General features: G+C 38.5%; 1 protein-coding gene across 2 annotated transcripts; it reads left to right on the top strand.

Annotated features, from left to right (window-relative positions):
- Window positions 1–562: 562 nt before the first annotated feature.
- Window positions 563–5871, top strand: LOC149588416 (uncharacterized). 2 transcript variants are annotated; one of them, XM_089862628.1, is made up of 7 exons: window positions 563–693; window positions 761–1856; window positions 2460–2602; window positions 2677–2773; window positions 2915–3229; window positions 4198–4566; window positions 5217–5871. In XM_089862628.1, the coding sequence occupies exons 1-6, from the start codon at window positions 592–594 to the stop codon at window positions 4479–4481; spliced, it is 2037 nt and encodes a 678-aa protein (XP_089718754.1). In that variant the 5' UTR covers window positions 563–591; the 3' UTR covers window positions 4482–4566; window positions 5217–5871. The 2 variants fall into 2 exon arrangements, with proteins under 2 accessions (XP_089718754.1, XP_089718756.1); XM_089862630.1 differs by lacking the exon at window positions 4198–4566.
- The last annotated feature ends 7369 nt before the right edge of the window (window positions 5872–13240 follow it).

Below are 13240 nucleotides of genomic sequence, written 5' to 3'. Positions count from 1 at the left end.
CTGGCTGTTACGTCTTGGTCTTTACCTAAGACTTGGCCAAGTGGGTACGAATCCTACGGTATTCCTACCAGGCATCCAGCATCCAAAACTTCTCTGGCTTCCCACTTGTTACTTTTTCGATCATCATTTTGTAATTCCTCATCATTTCATCATATTAATTTTTTTCCTGGTGTTTGGGAATGATTTTCCGTTTTTAAAGGTAGGTACCAATTTATTTTACTAGGATTAAAATAGTTAGTCTATTTATGTCCCGGGAAAAAAAATTCTAAAAGCTTAAAAAGAGCTGAGAATGTAGGGAATGTGATTGAGAGACCTTGAGGAAACAAACGTTTTTGGTTTCCCCTTCCGATTTGCAATTATAATTTTAATTTAGACCTTAATGTAAAATAATGTTGCCATGATAGAGAATAGAGGGTTTTATTTAATTTAGTGATATATGAAGAATATGGGAATTAGCTTTTAATGGTCATAGACCATTTCTCGTCAAATACAAGGTCCGCGTAATTTTTATTAGATTTATTTTGTAATTCTAGTCATGCAATTGAGGTATCATTGAAATTGAGAATAAACTTAAAAAAAATAAAAATAAAAATGGATAGTTTTGAGAACTCAAACGAAAATACACTTTTCTTGGAAATGAGAGCGAGATTTCCAAATTTATCTGATGAGAAAATAAACCAGACTATTAGAAAGGTATTTAAGAACGAATTTCGGGATTTTCACGTAGCTCAGGATATGTATGACTAATTACGCATTTCAGGTATCGGGAAATAGAGATACTTGCTACAAGGTTCTGTTTCACGAAAACAATTTATCGCGTCAAAGCTCAACTCAAAATATCCCCTTTCCTCAAAACTCGGTTACTAGTTCTTCCAGAACAGAAAGTCGATTTTTCCCAGCCAATCAAGGAAGTTCGGAATCTGTGTTTTCCCAATCTATATGGCGACCACCTAACCCTAACATGGGTAGACAAACTAGTTACCCTTCTTACGCTTATAACGGTGGCCCTTCGTCATTTCAACCTCCTCATGTACAATCCGCTCCCGTTGGAGCCAACAATAAAGACACTTTCTTCATCTCCTACAATAGTCAAATAGCCCGAAGTCAAACTAACCCTTACAATCACGAGAGTTCCTACGAATCAAACCAACCTCCTCCTTATCCCGGTTCAGGAGGACCTAGAACTTTATTCGAAAGTAATACCTACGGCTCCCCTACCCTGAATTCTCCAACACGTCATATTAGCACGCTTCAAATAGATCCGGCACCACCTTACGCTCCTAGCCAATTTCAATTTTATACTCAAACTGTGGGAGGAGGAGCCCCTGGTTCATCCAGTAGTCATTCTCCATCCATGCGTAACTCTCCCCAACCTAATTTGGAAGGCGCTTCCGTGGTCAATTTTAAAGTTACGCCAAACAAAGACTCTCGGCCCTTGTTTCAATTTAGTGCCACTCCGGGACACAGGAGTTACCCTCCAAGATCACCCGAAGAAAATAACCAGTTTAGAATTTCTATCTCAACATCGGAAAGGGATGAAATGACTCCAGGCTCGAATCGTTATCAACTTTTCCCCGAACACCACCAAGAAAGACCTTCCAATTATCAATATCAACAGATTCCCCCTAGACCAACACCAACGTCGTCATCCTCTTATATGAAAAATTACCCTTCAACTGTTTCTTCCGCGCAAAAAAATCAAATTGGAATGAACTCTAACGATAACCCGAGTGCCAACTCTAAGGACCAGCATATTAAACCTACTTTTTATAAGTCAACGCTACATAGCCCTTCCCTAGGACCAATAACCAAACCTTATCCCACTAATCCCGGAGAAGAGGATGATTATAACAGAGGTAAATATAATTGCCTTTATTCTTCTAAGAGGTGCGCGAGTCCGGAATTTTAGGATTCGAGTCCGGAATTTTAGGGTTCGAGTCCGAATGTTTAGGGTTCGAGTCCGAATGTTTAGGGTTCGAGTTCGAATGTTTAGGGTTCGAGTCCGAATGTTTAGGGTTCGAGTCCGAATGTTTAGGGTTCGAGTCCGAATGTTTAGGGTTCGAGTCCGGAATTTTAGGGTTCGAGTCCGAATGTTTAGGGTTCGAGTCCGAATGTTTAGGGTTCGAGTTCGAATGTTTAGGGTTCGAGTTCGAATGTTTAGGGTTCGAGTCCGAATGTTTAGGGTTCGAGTCCGAATGTTTAGGGTTCGAGTCCGAATGTTTAGGGTTCGAGTCCGAATGTTTAGGGTTCGAGTCCGAATGTTTAGGGTTCGAGTCCGAGCCTCCGGAAAATTGGACTCGCCGAGTGAGTCCTCTATTCCAGGACTCGTAGTTTAAAGTCCAAAATGGACTCGTCCAGACCTTGAGTCCTAGAAAAACGAGTTTCCCTGACTCGTGTACCTGCCCAGGCCTATTTTATACCTCTACTTATATAGAAAACATTTCTAATTTTCTTGTAAGTCCTGATCGCTCATCAAAAAGCGGGCTTAAACCTTTTAAGAAAGGAATTGCTCAGTTCTAAAGGGGAATTGACGGACCTTAAATTAGAAGTTTATTCCAAAGAGGGCGAATTAATAGATAGTCAACGGAATAAATACGTTAACGTATGTCATCAACCCCTCAAGATTATTTTCTCCGTGGTGAAATTCACCCTAAATTTTACGTTCGTCTATTTTAGCCTGATGAGATGCAAAAATTACGAGAGGAAATTACATTATTAAGAGTAGAATGTCATTGCCTTTCCGTCGAAGTCGATCGACAAGTGAACTCACAAGGTGACGTGTCTTTCTTAATTAACAATTTAAGGGTTTGTCACGTGGTTCCCCTACAAGTTGACTACAATCTAGTTAACTTGTAGGGGAACAACGTGACGCGCCTCTCTTCATAATGTCGTCGTGTTTCTTTCTTTGTTACAGTTCCCTTAGGAGTAACTGACGCTGATTTTTACAATAATATTTTTACGGGACAACCTGGTTCCAACATATCAGGTTCGATAATTGGCCAAGTAGCTCAATCGGCGGGCGCGATCGCCGCTGCCATACCAACGGCCACGCAAGGGGGCGTTGAAGGTATCAACGCGATGCCTAGTCATCATCAACATCCAGCAGCGGAGGAAGATGACGAGGAGAAAATCAAATGGAATTGCCCGAAATGTACCTACTTAAATCACCCCGATTTAAACGTCTGCGAATTATGCGAGACGGAGAGACCACCTTACGCTGTAGACTCAAGTAGGTCTCTTAGGTTTTCTTCGAATTTAAAACCGTGTTATTGTCATCCTCATTGTTAAAATGATATCTTTAGAATATACTGGCAATAATTAATAACGTTAGGGTCTGTTAAGTCGCGCTGATAAAGTTATTCAAGAGCCAAAATATCAAAATAAATAAATATATGCCGTGGGGGAGGGGGGAGTGCCAAAGAACAGTGTACGTGTATTTGGTGCTATGCTTAACATACTTTATAATTATTTAATTTATTTTTACGCTCACTGAGAGACAAATATTATTTGTAAGTATTAACAAATTTCTTTTAAGTTCTAAATAGGTTATTTTTTACACTGTTACGTTAGCTAATGGGAATCATTATGTAGGCAGCCATTTTCTTAACGTATCTAGGCGGGTTTTGTGGGAGGAGCTTATAGAGTAATGTCAGTTCTACTTTGCAAACGAGTAGTGTCGGTAGAGAAGGGGAGTAGACTGTGTATCCCTCCCTCTAGGCGCGCTTTTGTAAGAGGGGATACTGTACGCGCCTAGTAGGGGGATGACACTTAGCTAAGAGATAGAAGGGTATGACGTTTGCATACGTAGAACTGACATCTAGCTCTAGCTCAGTGTCATCCCCCCTACCAGGCGCGTACAGTATCCCCTCTTACAAATGCGCGCCTAGAGGGAGGGATAAACAGTCTACTCCCCTCTCTGCCAACACTACTCTATAATCTATCTCGCTGCATTGGGCGCGCCTGACTTCGCGTTCTTCCCAAAACCAATGAAATCACAGTTCGACCCCGACCCACAAAACCCGGATTGAAATTATTACAATGATTCCTAGTAGCTGTATGTATTCTTATTTATGAGGCCGAAATGTATTTAACTAACCCCCTCTCGTGTGTAGTTTAATTTAATTTAATTAATTTTAATTGTGGGATTTGGCCTAAAAAAAGAAACAACTAGAGAGAGACTATAATTATACGCGATAGGTTGGGATCCGGGTCAGAAGACATTCTACAGCGAGTGTACTTGCGTTGACGGTGGCAGTGTGGGAAATTGCGTTTCTATGAAAAAAGAGGATATAGAACCGATTCCCTATCGAACTACCACCGAACCTCCTCCTCCTCCTCCTACTCCTTCTAGAGGCGTAGGACGCGTTCAAATTAAAGTTACGCGTAAATTAAGTCCAAATATGAATAATAATCCCAATAACTTTCCGCGTAATGGACTTCATCTCAAGCTTACTCACAATATCGGAACTGTTAGAAGATAAATTCGCGACGTGTGTAAATAAGATTGTTTTTAAATATTCGCGAAAATGAAGCCCAAGTGGCACAACATGACCTTGGTAATCATAAGTAAGGAGAAATAACGATTTGTTTTTGGCCCGGATGATTTTTATGCGAATGATTTTTCTGCCCTTCATAAGCTTAATATTATCGTATCGCATGATTAAGTTGTTAATAATACTAATTAGTAATTATAGGAATACCCATTTAAATAAAATTAAGCCATAAAATTGCAACTTGATTGCGTTTAAATGGAGGGTGTGAAAAGGCAATTCATTTTTAATCGACACATCTCCCAGGAAATACCCCCGAATGATTTTAAAATTCAATTAGACTGAGATTTCATGGGTAATTTGAAATTTGCACCTCCGACCAATCGCGTGATGCCCCGCTTTCTTGTTAACGAAATTCACGTGGTTCTCCAGTACAAATTTAGCGGGAGATGCGCGCGCGCTCGGTGTAACTGACAAATTGGCGCGAGATATGGAAACAAGAAGGCAGGGCGTTACGCGATTGGTCGGAGGTGCGAATTTCAAATTTTAGATGAAATAAATCTCCGAATTTTCCTTTTCACCCTCCTTTTAAAGGGTTTGTGACATATCACTAACCAGTTAAAATTTGAATGCCAATGTTGATTTTTATCAATAACTCGCTGTGTTTTGTCAATAATCAAGTAAATAATTATTGATAATAATAATAATAATTTGTTTTCTTTACAGTGTAACTATTTGCCGGATTCTTATTTTGCCACCACATGTTTTTATATTATATTGTTTAAAAGTTGCGAAATATTTGACAACTGGTGATGAATTAATTCAACCAGCGTGAACAAAAATTTTAAAAATGCCCCAATTAAATTAAATTAATTAAAATAAGACCTGACTGTCAAAAATAGCGCGTTATAATTCTTTTTACTCTCCTTTCAGTCAGGTTCAGCTCAGTGTTTTAGGAAATAGATTAAAATAATCAGCTTTTATTTAGGTCTAGTTTAATTATTTAACTCCGCCTTAAATTCAAATTTCCCATTTTTGTATAAACGTGCTTCTAATCAACGAAAATACATTTATGTTAATTCTGGAATTATTTTAAACTTTAAACTTACTATTTTAAATTTACTATATATTTTTTTTTAATATGATCAGGTTGAAATAATAATTGTTTATATTGTAATAATGAATAAAAATTAAAATACAGGTTAAATAAACACTTCTGGCAAAATAAATAGTTAACTATATTTCAATTATGCAAAAATAATTTGCTTGTTGTTATTTGTATCTTAGAGATGGAATATTTTGTATAAAACTTTAGGAAAGTGTTTAAACAACGTCTTGTTAATATTGTAAATAAATAAATAATAAAATTTGAGTATTTAAATTTCTTTGTTTTGATTTGAATATTAGTACGCAATTAATTCTATAATTTCGACAGTACCATCTCCCTATTTAACCTTAATAACACCCTACAAATTCCATAATTTATCAACTAAAAGGCTACTTAAGTTAATCGTTCTTTAAAGGGAGGGTGAAGTAGAAAATCAAGTGATTTTTTTTATCGATTCTTCTGCTCATTATAAGACCAGTCTGCATAGTGAAACATTCAGCAAATACAAACTCCGAATGATTTTAAAATTCAAATTAGGTTCAGATTTTAAGGATAATTTTAAACAAGGACGTCCAACCAATCGCGTAACGCCCTGCCTTTTTGTTAACAAAATTGTCGTGGCACGCTCCATGTCTCGCGCCACGATTGTCACGTCGCGCGCCTAATTTTATCAAATCTCTTGATAAATTTCATTCAACATGGAACGTGCCACGAGAGTTTTGTTAACAAAAAGGCTGGGCGTTACGCGATTGGTCGGCAGTCCTTGTTTGAAATTATCCTTAAAATCTGGACCTAATTTGAATTTTAAAATCATTCGGAGTCAGTATTTCCTGAATGTTTCACTATGCAGACTGGTCTTATAATTAGTAGAAGAATCGATAAAAAAATCACTTGATTTTCCACTTCACCCTCCCTTTAAATGCTAATTCCATACAAAAATCAATCTAATTACGATTACATAACCGCTTCACCCGCGAGAAAAATTTGAGCAAAGAAACGCGTGTCTTACCTCTAAGCAAGTAGGCCCAAGAAATGACGCAGTTGACGCTTCTGAACGGTCACTCGGTCAGTTGAACCTCTTGGATAGAGTCGAAACGTGGTCCTTATGGGTGACGTAGGGGGGGAGTTAAAAAAAATCAGCAAATAGGGGGTCAACTTGAACTAGTTTTTAAATTCTGATAAGCTGATAGGCCATTATAAAAGGGGTTCCAGGGGTAAGAATCGCCCGGGACCTCTGATCAAACTATAGCAACCTAGTTTCTCACGTTCTCTTGGCTCTTGGGGGGTGTTATGGGGATCCCAAACGAGTCGGACTTAGTGTCGCCAGCTATGGTACCATTATTTCGCCTTGCAATGTATGGTGCAATCTTCTCTTTTGTACTGTTTAAGCTGGTATTTTCGAGAAAGTTCCAAAATTTTCCACACGTGCGGTCAAATTGAAAAGCTTTATTGTTGCTTCGCAAAATATCCCTTTTAGCACCTACACGCTGTTTTTCCGAGAACTTTAAAGGAACAGTAACACTATTTTCAAATGATATTCTTAATTTTTTACTTATTTAATTAAACGAATGGTTTAGCCCACATCTATACTTCTTGGTTGGCCTTTAAGCCCGTTACATCGATTCTTCATGATAAATATCGCTTTATTCATATCGAAAGTTAGTTTACCAAAAACGACATCATGCCACAGTGTTGCCAGGCGGTTTGTGAGTCAAAAAATGCAAAGAGAAAGGCTAGCAGTGGACCTGACAACACTGAGAGAGGGGTGGAATTTTCTTTAGTTCATTTAGTGAAAACTATCTAGTCAGTATTTCGTTTGTTTATTGCATTGAGCATTATTCATGTGTAAAATTCTTGGTTAAATTTCTAAATTCATGTACCATTTATTTGAAAACCTAAAGCAAAAATATTTTCGAAGAAAACCAAAGGGGTTAAACCCCCACGTGCAGGTTGATGGAAGGGACCCCCACCTGCATGGTTCGACACAGGAGTGGTTTCCGGCTTAAGGAAGAAAGTATCTCGTAAAAAAAAAAATAGATAACCCAGGTATGATAAGGGCATGACGAATTACCAGCGACCTGAAAGGTCCTAATGGACGTCTCTCTCTGTCAAGGCAGATAAATATCTAGTAACTACCACGTGCTAACACTAGCAAAACCAGTGAACACTAGGTGTTTGTGTTTCTTCTATTATAGACCATTCCATTAATGCTATAAGAGAAGCAAACACCATTAGATATCGCCCAAGGAAGCCCCTAGTAATTTCTGATGGACTTTTCAGAAACGCGTATGATCCGATGGTAACAAGCCCTCTTTCTGTAGCGAGAATTCAGTACGAGATACTTTCCCACGCCTTTCAAGGTCACTAAACTGCTTTGCTCATTTAATTTTTATCACAAAGTTCAGTTTTCACCACCCAAATTGGTTACCAAGATACTCCGAAATTTTGGTTTTATGACTAAGCGGGGTTAGGGGATATTTTTACACCCTAGTAACAAAAACTATACATCCGTCGAACCCCTCAAACGTATTACTAAAGCCCAGGCTCCCTAGATAAAATCTGGAGCCTCGATAAAGCCTTCACAATAGGACAGTATCTCTATGTAATTACGCTTGCTTCTTATTTTGGTAAAATTTATTCTTAGAAGTCTTTATATATAAAACATGTCAAACATAAGTGTTCACTAGAAGTAAACTATAGGTATTCGAAAACCCATGCATAGCTTAGGCTTATATGGGATAAAAGGTCCTGGGGAAAACCATTGTAGGGACCACCTAGCTTGTTGTGGGTAGCCGGATTCAACAGGTTCTATCTATTTGTTCCCTTTTTTATGTGTAGATGTTTTGGGTATTTTTGCTTAGTCAAAACTTACCCCCCGATTTCATTCTTTCCTTAGGTTAAAAGGTTAGGAGCCACTCTGACACGTAAATTTGTCGCTATAAATCAAAGTTGGAATATTTGCAATATTTCTGTGACAATTTGCTTTTGAATTTCTTTGAAAGTTTCTCTTTCAATTACTACTTTTTTTAAAGGTATGATAGAATTCAGAATATTAAAATAAATGATTAAATTGTTCATTTGGAACAATTTGGCTTAATTTTTTTTGTTTATTTATTCACATATCATTCCTAGCCTTCATTATTAACAAACCCTAATGATTGATAAAGATATTTTAAAGTAAGTTTAGCAATTGTCACTAATTATTACCTTAACTGCGTAATTTTAGAATTTTTTTTGCACGTCATAGATATTATGATTTTTCTAATTTATCCTAATTAAACTTTTTGGCATATGACGAATAATCCTTTGATCTAATTAATGATATAATTAATTAACAGCCGTACGAGAGTCGCGTCCTTTTCTAATAAAAACATAAAGAATAATTTAATATACTTTAGGTATAGTTAATGATCGCGAAGCTTTGAGATAGTAAAAACGCTAGCTTATAATTTGTTAATTAATATTGTTGTCAAAGGCGGGCGCTTTTTGTTTTCGATCTTTCCCAAAGTGTTGCCAGGTCGTCGTTGTGAGCCAAGAGAATAATCGCGAAGGCTTTCAGTTCAGTTTGAATCAGTACTTGACTAACTTAGTTCACGGAGGGCCTGACAACACTGCACCGAAGATAAAGTTGAGAGAGGGGGGAGGAATTTTCTTTAGCCCCTTTTGGTGAAAACTATAATAATATAAAAGAGGTAATTAGATTTTACGGATCTGTATCCATATGAGATGTGGGCGTTGTTAATTCGCGTTGATAGCCAAGAGTTGGACCTTTGATTCTATGATCAGTCATCATCAGTAAAATGATTTTGGAATTCTACTGCGGTGCTCCCAGGAAGGGAGATAAGCTGATTAATTGAGATGTAAAAGGTCGCGGACCACGGACCACCTTTCTCAATGCCTACCGCGGCTTTTCTCTTTCATCTAGAGCGCTCTGCATTCTGATAATAGGGAGTTTAAGGAATTAACCAAAAGACTTGAGATAAAACGTCTAGCGCTCTACAAGGAAGAGACCTTTTAATTTCAAATTAAGGACTGTTCACAAAGTGTTACTAGGCGTTATAATAATAATAAGGCGTTTATAATGAGTTGCTTAAACTCTCTACTAACATTTTTGGAAGCCGAATGAACACTTAAACCTTCGTTAGGGTTAAAAATATGGTTTCGCCAAGGAAATCAAATCACTCCCGAGAATTCTAGGAATCGATATCAAAATCTCATAGAGTTTTCTCCTAGTCCTAGTGCAGTAAATGAGAAACGCTATATTAGTCTTAGATAAGCAATAAAATAGGCGAGATCTATTCGCTGCTCGGAAACTCTAGTAAGGTTTGTCTTTGACAAATATAGAGCATCGGATATAATAGCCGGTGGTCATTGGGGAAACGGAATCGTTCGAGTGACCCGCCGCTCCTTCCCTTCCTCCTCCGAAGATAATAAGGAGGGTGAAAACAATGCCTAGGACAAAGTTTGAACCTTGAGACATTTCCTATTTCCTTTCCGACTCTTTATCGGCGGCGTTTACTTCCTCTGGCGCTTGAAAGTACCGGAGGTTCTACTTCTTTGCTATTAATCCCTCCAAAACCGAAAAAGTCGGAAAAAAACCGACGGAGAAATCGTTACAAAAGCTATGAAGGAACTGGATATAGACCATTTCATAAATTACTTGTAGAGAAACCAACGCACAGGTGCGAGGCCCACCCTCTTGGGTTAATTCAATGGCGCCAAGAGGCCAGCCCAGACGGAGCCCGAGTTCACTACACGCGGCGGGAGGCTAAAGGTGCCGTGTTTCTTGGCGCCATGGAATTAATCCGAAAAGGTGACCTCCCCCGCCTTTGTGTTGTTTGCTTCTTCTCTTCTGGAATTAATGGAACGTTCTATAAGAGGTAGGAAACAGAGGAACTTCTTCGATCGTAAACAGGATTGACTCGGGTATTAAGATACGTCTCAATCCCATTGTTCAATGAGTTTCATTCGAGATAAAGTTAGATACAATCGACAGATCCTTTTACGTCTCTCCCGTTTTAGTCTTCACGGAATACGTCACTAGAAACATTCCGATTGATTGCCACAGCTTTTTTTTATCCAGTAATGGCACCTTTTTTGTACGTGTTTATTTCAGATTATGTTCAATAATATTATGGATTTTCTATATAGACCTATATTGTCTACGTGTATTCAACCCTTTTCCCGTAATTCTCCAAGTCAATATCAATTTGTAGAGGGCTGGTTCTATAGGAACGATAAAGGCGGCTTTTCTTAATAAAGTCATGCCTTGAACCTTCAACCCTTCTTAACCCTCCTTTAAAACATCTTTCGCCTTGAGTTTAAGCGAAGGTACGAGAGGGGCCGTATATCTCCACCATACGCAATCAATAATGCAATTTCCCAAAGAAAAGGTAAAGTGCTAGACCCCTTCCTTTCAAGTACAGAGAGGAAGAAAGGAGGGATGTAAGGTGGTACTACAAAGAGCGGGGGAGTGGCAGGAGGAGGATGGCGTCCCTTTGCCTTAACCCTTACACGCTTCAGTGCTTTCAGATATTGCTCCCAACCTAGAGAGATTGAAAGAAATGGATGACACTACGAACAGTGTTACCAGATTTTCAATAGTTTTAGCCATTTTTCCCGCCAAAATAATATAGATAGAAAGCCCAATATTCCCGCCAAGTTCAAAAGGCATTATATTCCCGCCAAAAATATAGTTATTTAAAGTAGGATCATGGTTCAGTGGAAGAAGGCAAACTACGTTCGTCCTTCATTGACGATAAATGCAACAATCGAAATTACGATACACAAATTAATCGAAACTGAATCTTCCTCATGGGATTCTGGGAAGATTGTGAATGTGATGCGAGAGTGGATAAAACGAATTATCAGGGTAAAAAAAGAGGCTGTTGAACTAAGATACAATTGGACTAGCGTTTCTCTTGCCTTTTCCGCAATTTACTTTTGTATTTGCCAAGAGAAAGAGTTTCTCAGTAACGTATACATAGGCCCACACAGTCTACTGCAGATGTGAGAGACTGACTGTGTGTGTGGGATAAGGGCTTGGGGCAAGAAAGGATTTCGTACTCTCCTTCCTAGAGATAACAGCGGGAGATGTCGACCAGCCTAATTTGCGCTGAACCAGCGCGATTGTAGAAACGTTAAACAAGCCAATTTTTTCCTTGCCCAATCCCAAAAGATTTTTTTTCTTCTTCGCCTACGAAAAAATTGCATCTTTCTACTTGGTTTCACTTTCGTAAACTTAAAACAAATTAGTCAAAAGTAATTAAGAAGTTTTATTAGGTCAAATGTATCTATTAAATCTTAGGAATAAGCTTGGAAAAGCATAGGCTTTTTATATGAAAATTGACCATTCCATTAAATCCAGAAGAGAAGCAAACATCACAGGGGGCGGGCTAGGTCTCCTTCTTGGGTTATTTCCCTGGTGCCAAGAACCACCGCTAGAGGTGATCTCTCCCTCGTGAAGTGTTTACGTCACTGCTGGAATGTTCGATTTCAAAGTAATCCCAACATTCCTTCAATAACATTCTCGGATGTATACGTCGAACTGAATCTAACTTAGCTTCGTAAAGCCAATGCTTTTGATGGAGGGACGTAGAGCCTTGAGCGAAAAGGGTATTTTTACTCCACTTTCATCCTATACAAGGCTTAACTTGGTAATTCAATAGCCTAGTCAATTTTGTAACTCCCTACGGGCTATAGCTACATCGTTTCGGATTTAGAAAATTCTTCGTCGGGAACGTTAGCTTGGTCACCCCTTTGGAAAAAGTCTTTTTGAATAGCAGCCGTACATAGCAGCCAGATGAGATGGGAATGGGATGTAGTGGGAGTAGAATCGATCCGTAATATTTATTGAAAATCTTTATACTCTTTTCTCTGTCTCTCCCGTACATTCGTCGGCTCGTTTATGCAAATTTTCATGGAATATTACCCTAGGGAAAATTCTTGGAAGATTTGTTGACATTAGGGTAACTCTCTCTCTCTCTCTCTCTCTCTCTCTCTCTCTCTCTCTCTCTCTCTCTCTCTCTCTCTCTCTGAATACTCTAAGCATCCCCCGTTGTAGGTGAGTTAGATACTTATAGAAAAGAGAATACATTTCAGCTAGTGAAGTACGCGACCTTGGAGGAAAGAAGCGAGATGGAGTTGTAATGTTCTTGGGCGGCTATGAAAGTCTCCTGGTGCCTAGCGCCATTTCAAAATAGAAGCTAGTTCTCACGAATTGGTGTCTATAATCAATCAAGATAAAGCAAAAACGGACGGTATCTCATTTCCGAAGACGTCATAGCACCAAAGCACTTGACTGCCGGTAGTCTGTGCTTTTCAGTCCCAATTCGGTTGTACATGTGAACAAAAGTAAAATCTTGCCGTCGGAGCCCTACGTAAAAGCTAAACTTCTTTTCAACGCAGCGATAAAGTTTCGGTCGTTATTTCTGGTCAAGTGGGAACTTAGCTTCAGACTCACCTTATATACAGTTACCTTGTTTTGAAACTATTGCCGGTCACTATTTCCCAATGGCCTAAAAATAGTAGCCAAGTGATAGAAAAAACTCTAGTGAAGTTCAGAGTTTCAAATGTAAGAATCTACGACGAGTCGAATATTTTTTCTTTTTCGATTCAAAGTTTCTATTTATTTTTTTTTTTC

The sequence above is a fragment of the Phalangium opilio genome, unplaced genomic scaffold (assembly GCF_054372755.1).
Source record: "Phalangium opilio isolate 3A_F unplaced genomic scaffold, DU_Popi_V2 ptg000650l_1, whole genome shotgun sequence".
In the NCBI taxonomy this organism is placed as follows: Eukaryota; Metazoa; Arthropoda; class Arachnida; order Opiliones; family Phalangiidae; genus Phalangium; species Phalangium opilio.
The sequence above is the reverse complement of the archived record's forward strand: the minus strand, read 5'-3'. Positions and strand labels throughout refer to the sequence as shown.

Excerpts from the sequence above, each read along its gene's own strand:
- LOC149588416 (XM_089862628.1), top strand. The coding sequence starts at position 592 with ATGGATAGTTTTGAGAACTCAAACGAAAATACACTTTTCTTGGAAATG. Across the intron at positions 694-760 it reads TAAACCAGACTATTAGAAAG|GTATCGGGAAATAGAGATAC; the intron begins GTATTTAAGAAC and ends TACGCATTTCAG. Across the intron at positions 2,603-2,676 it reads AACGGAATAAATACGTTAAC|CCTGATGAGATGCAAAAATT; the intron begins GTATGTCATCAA and ends CGTCTATTTTAG.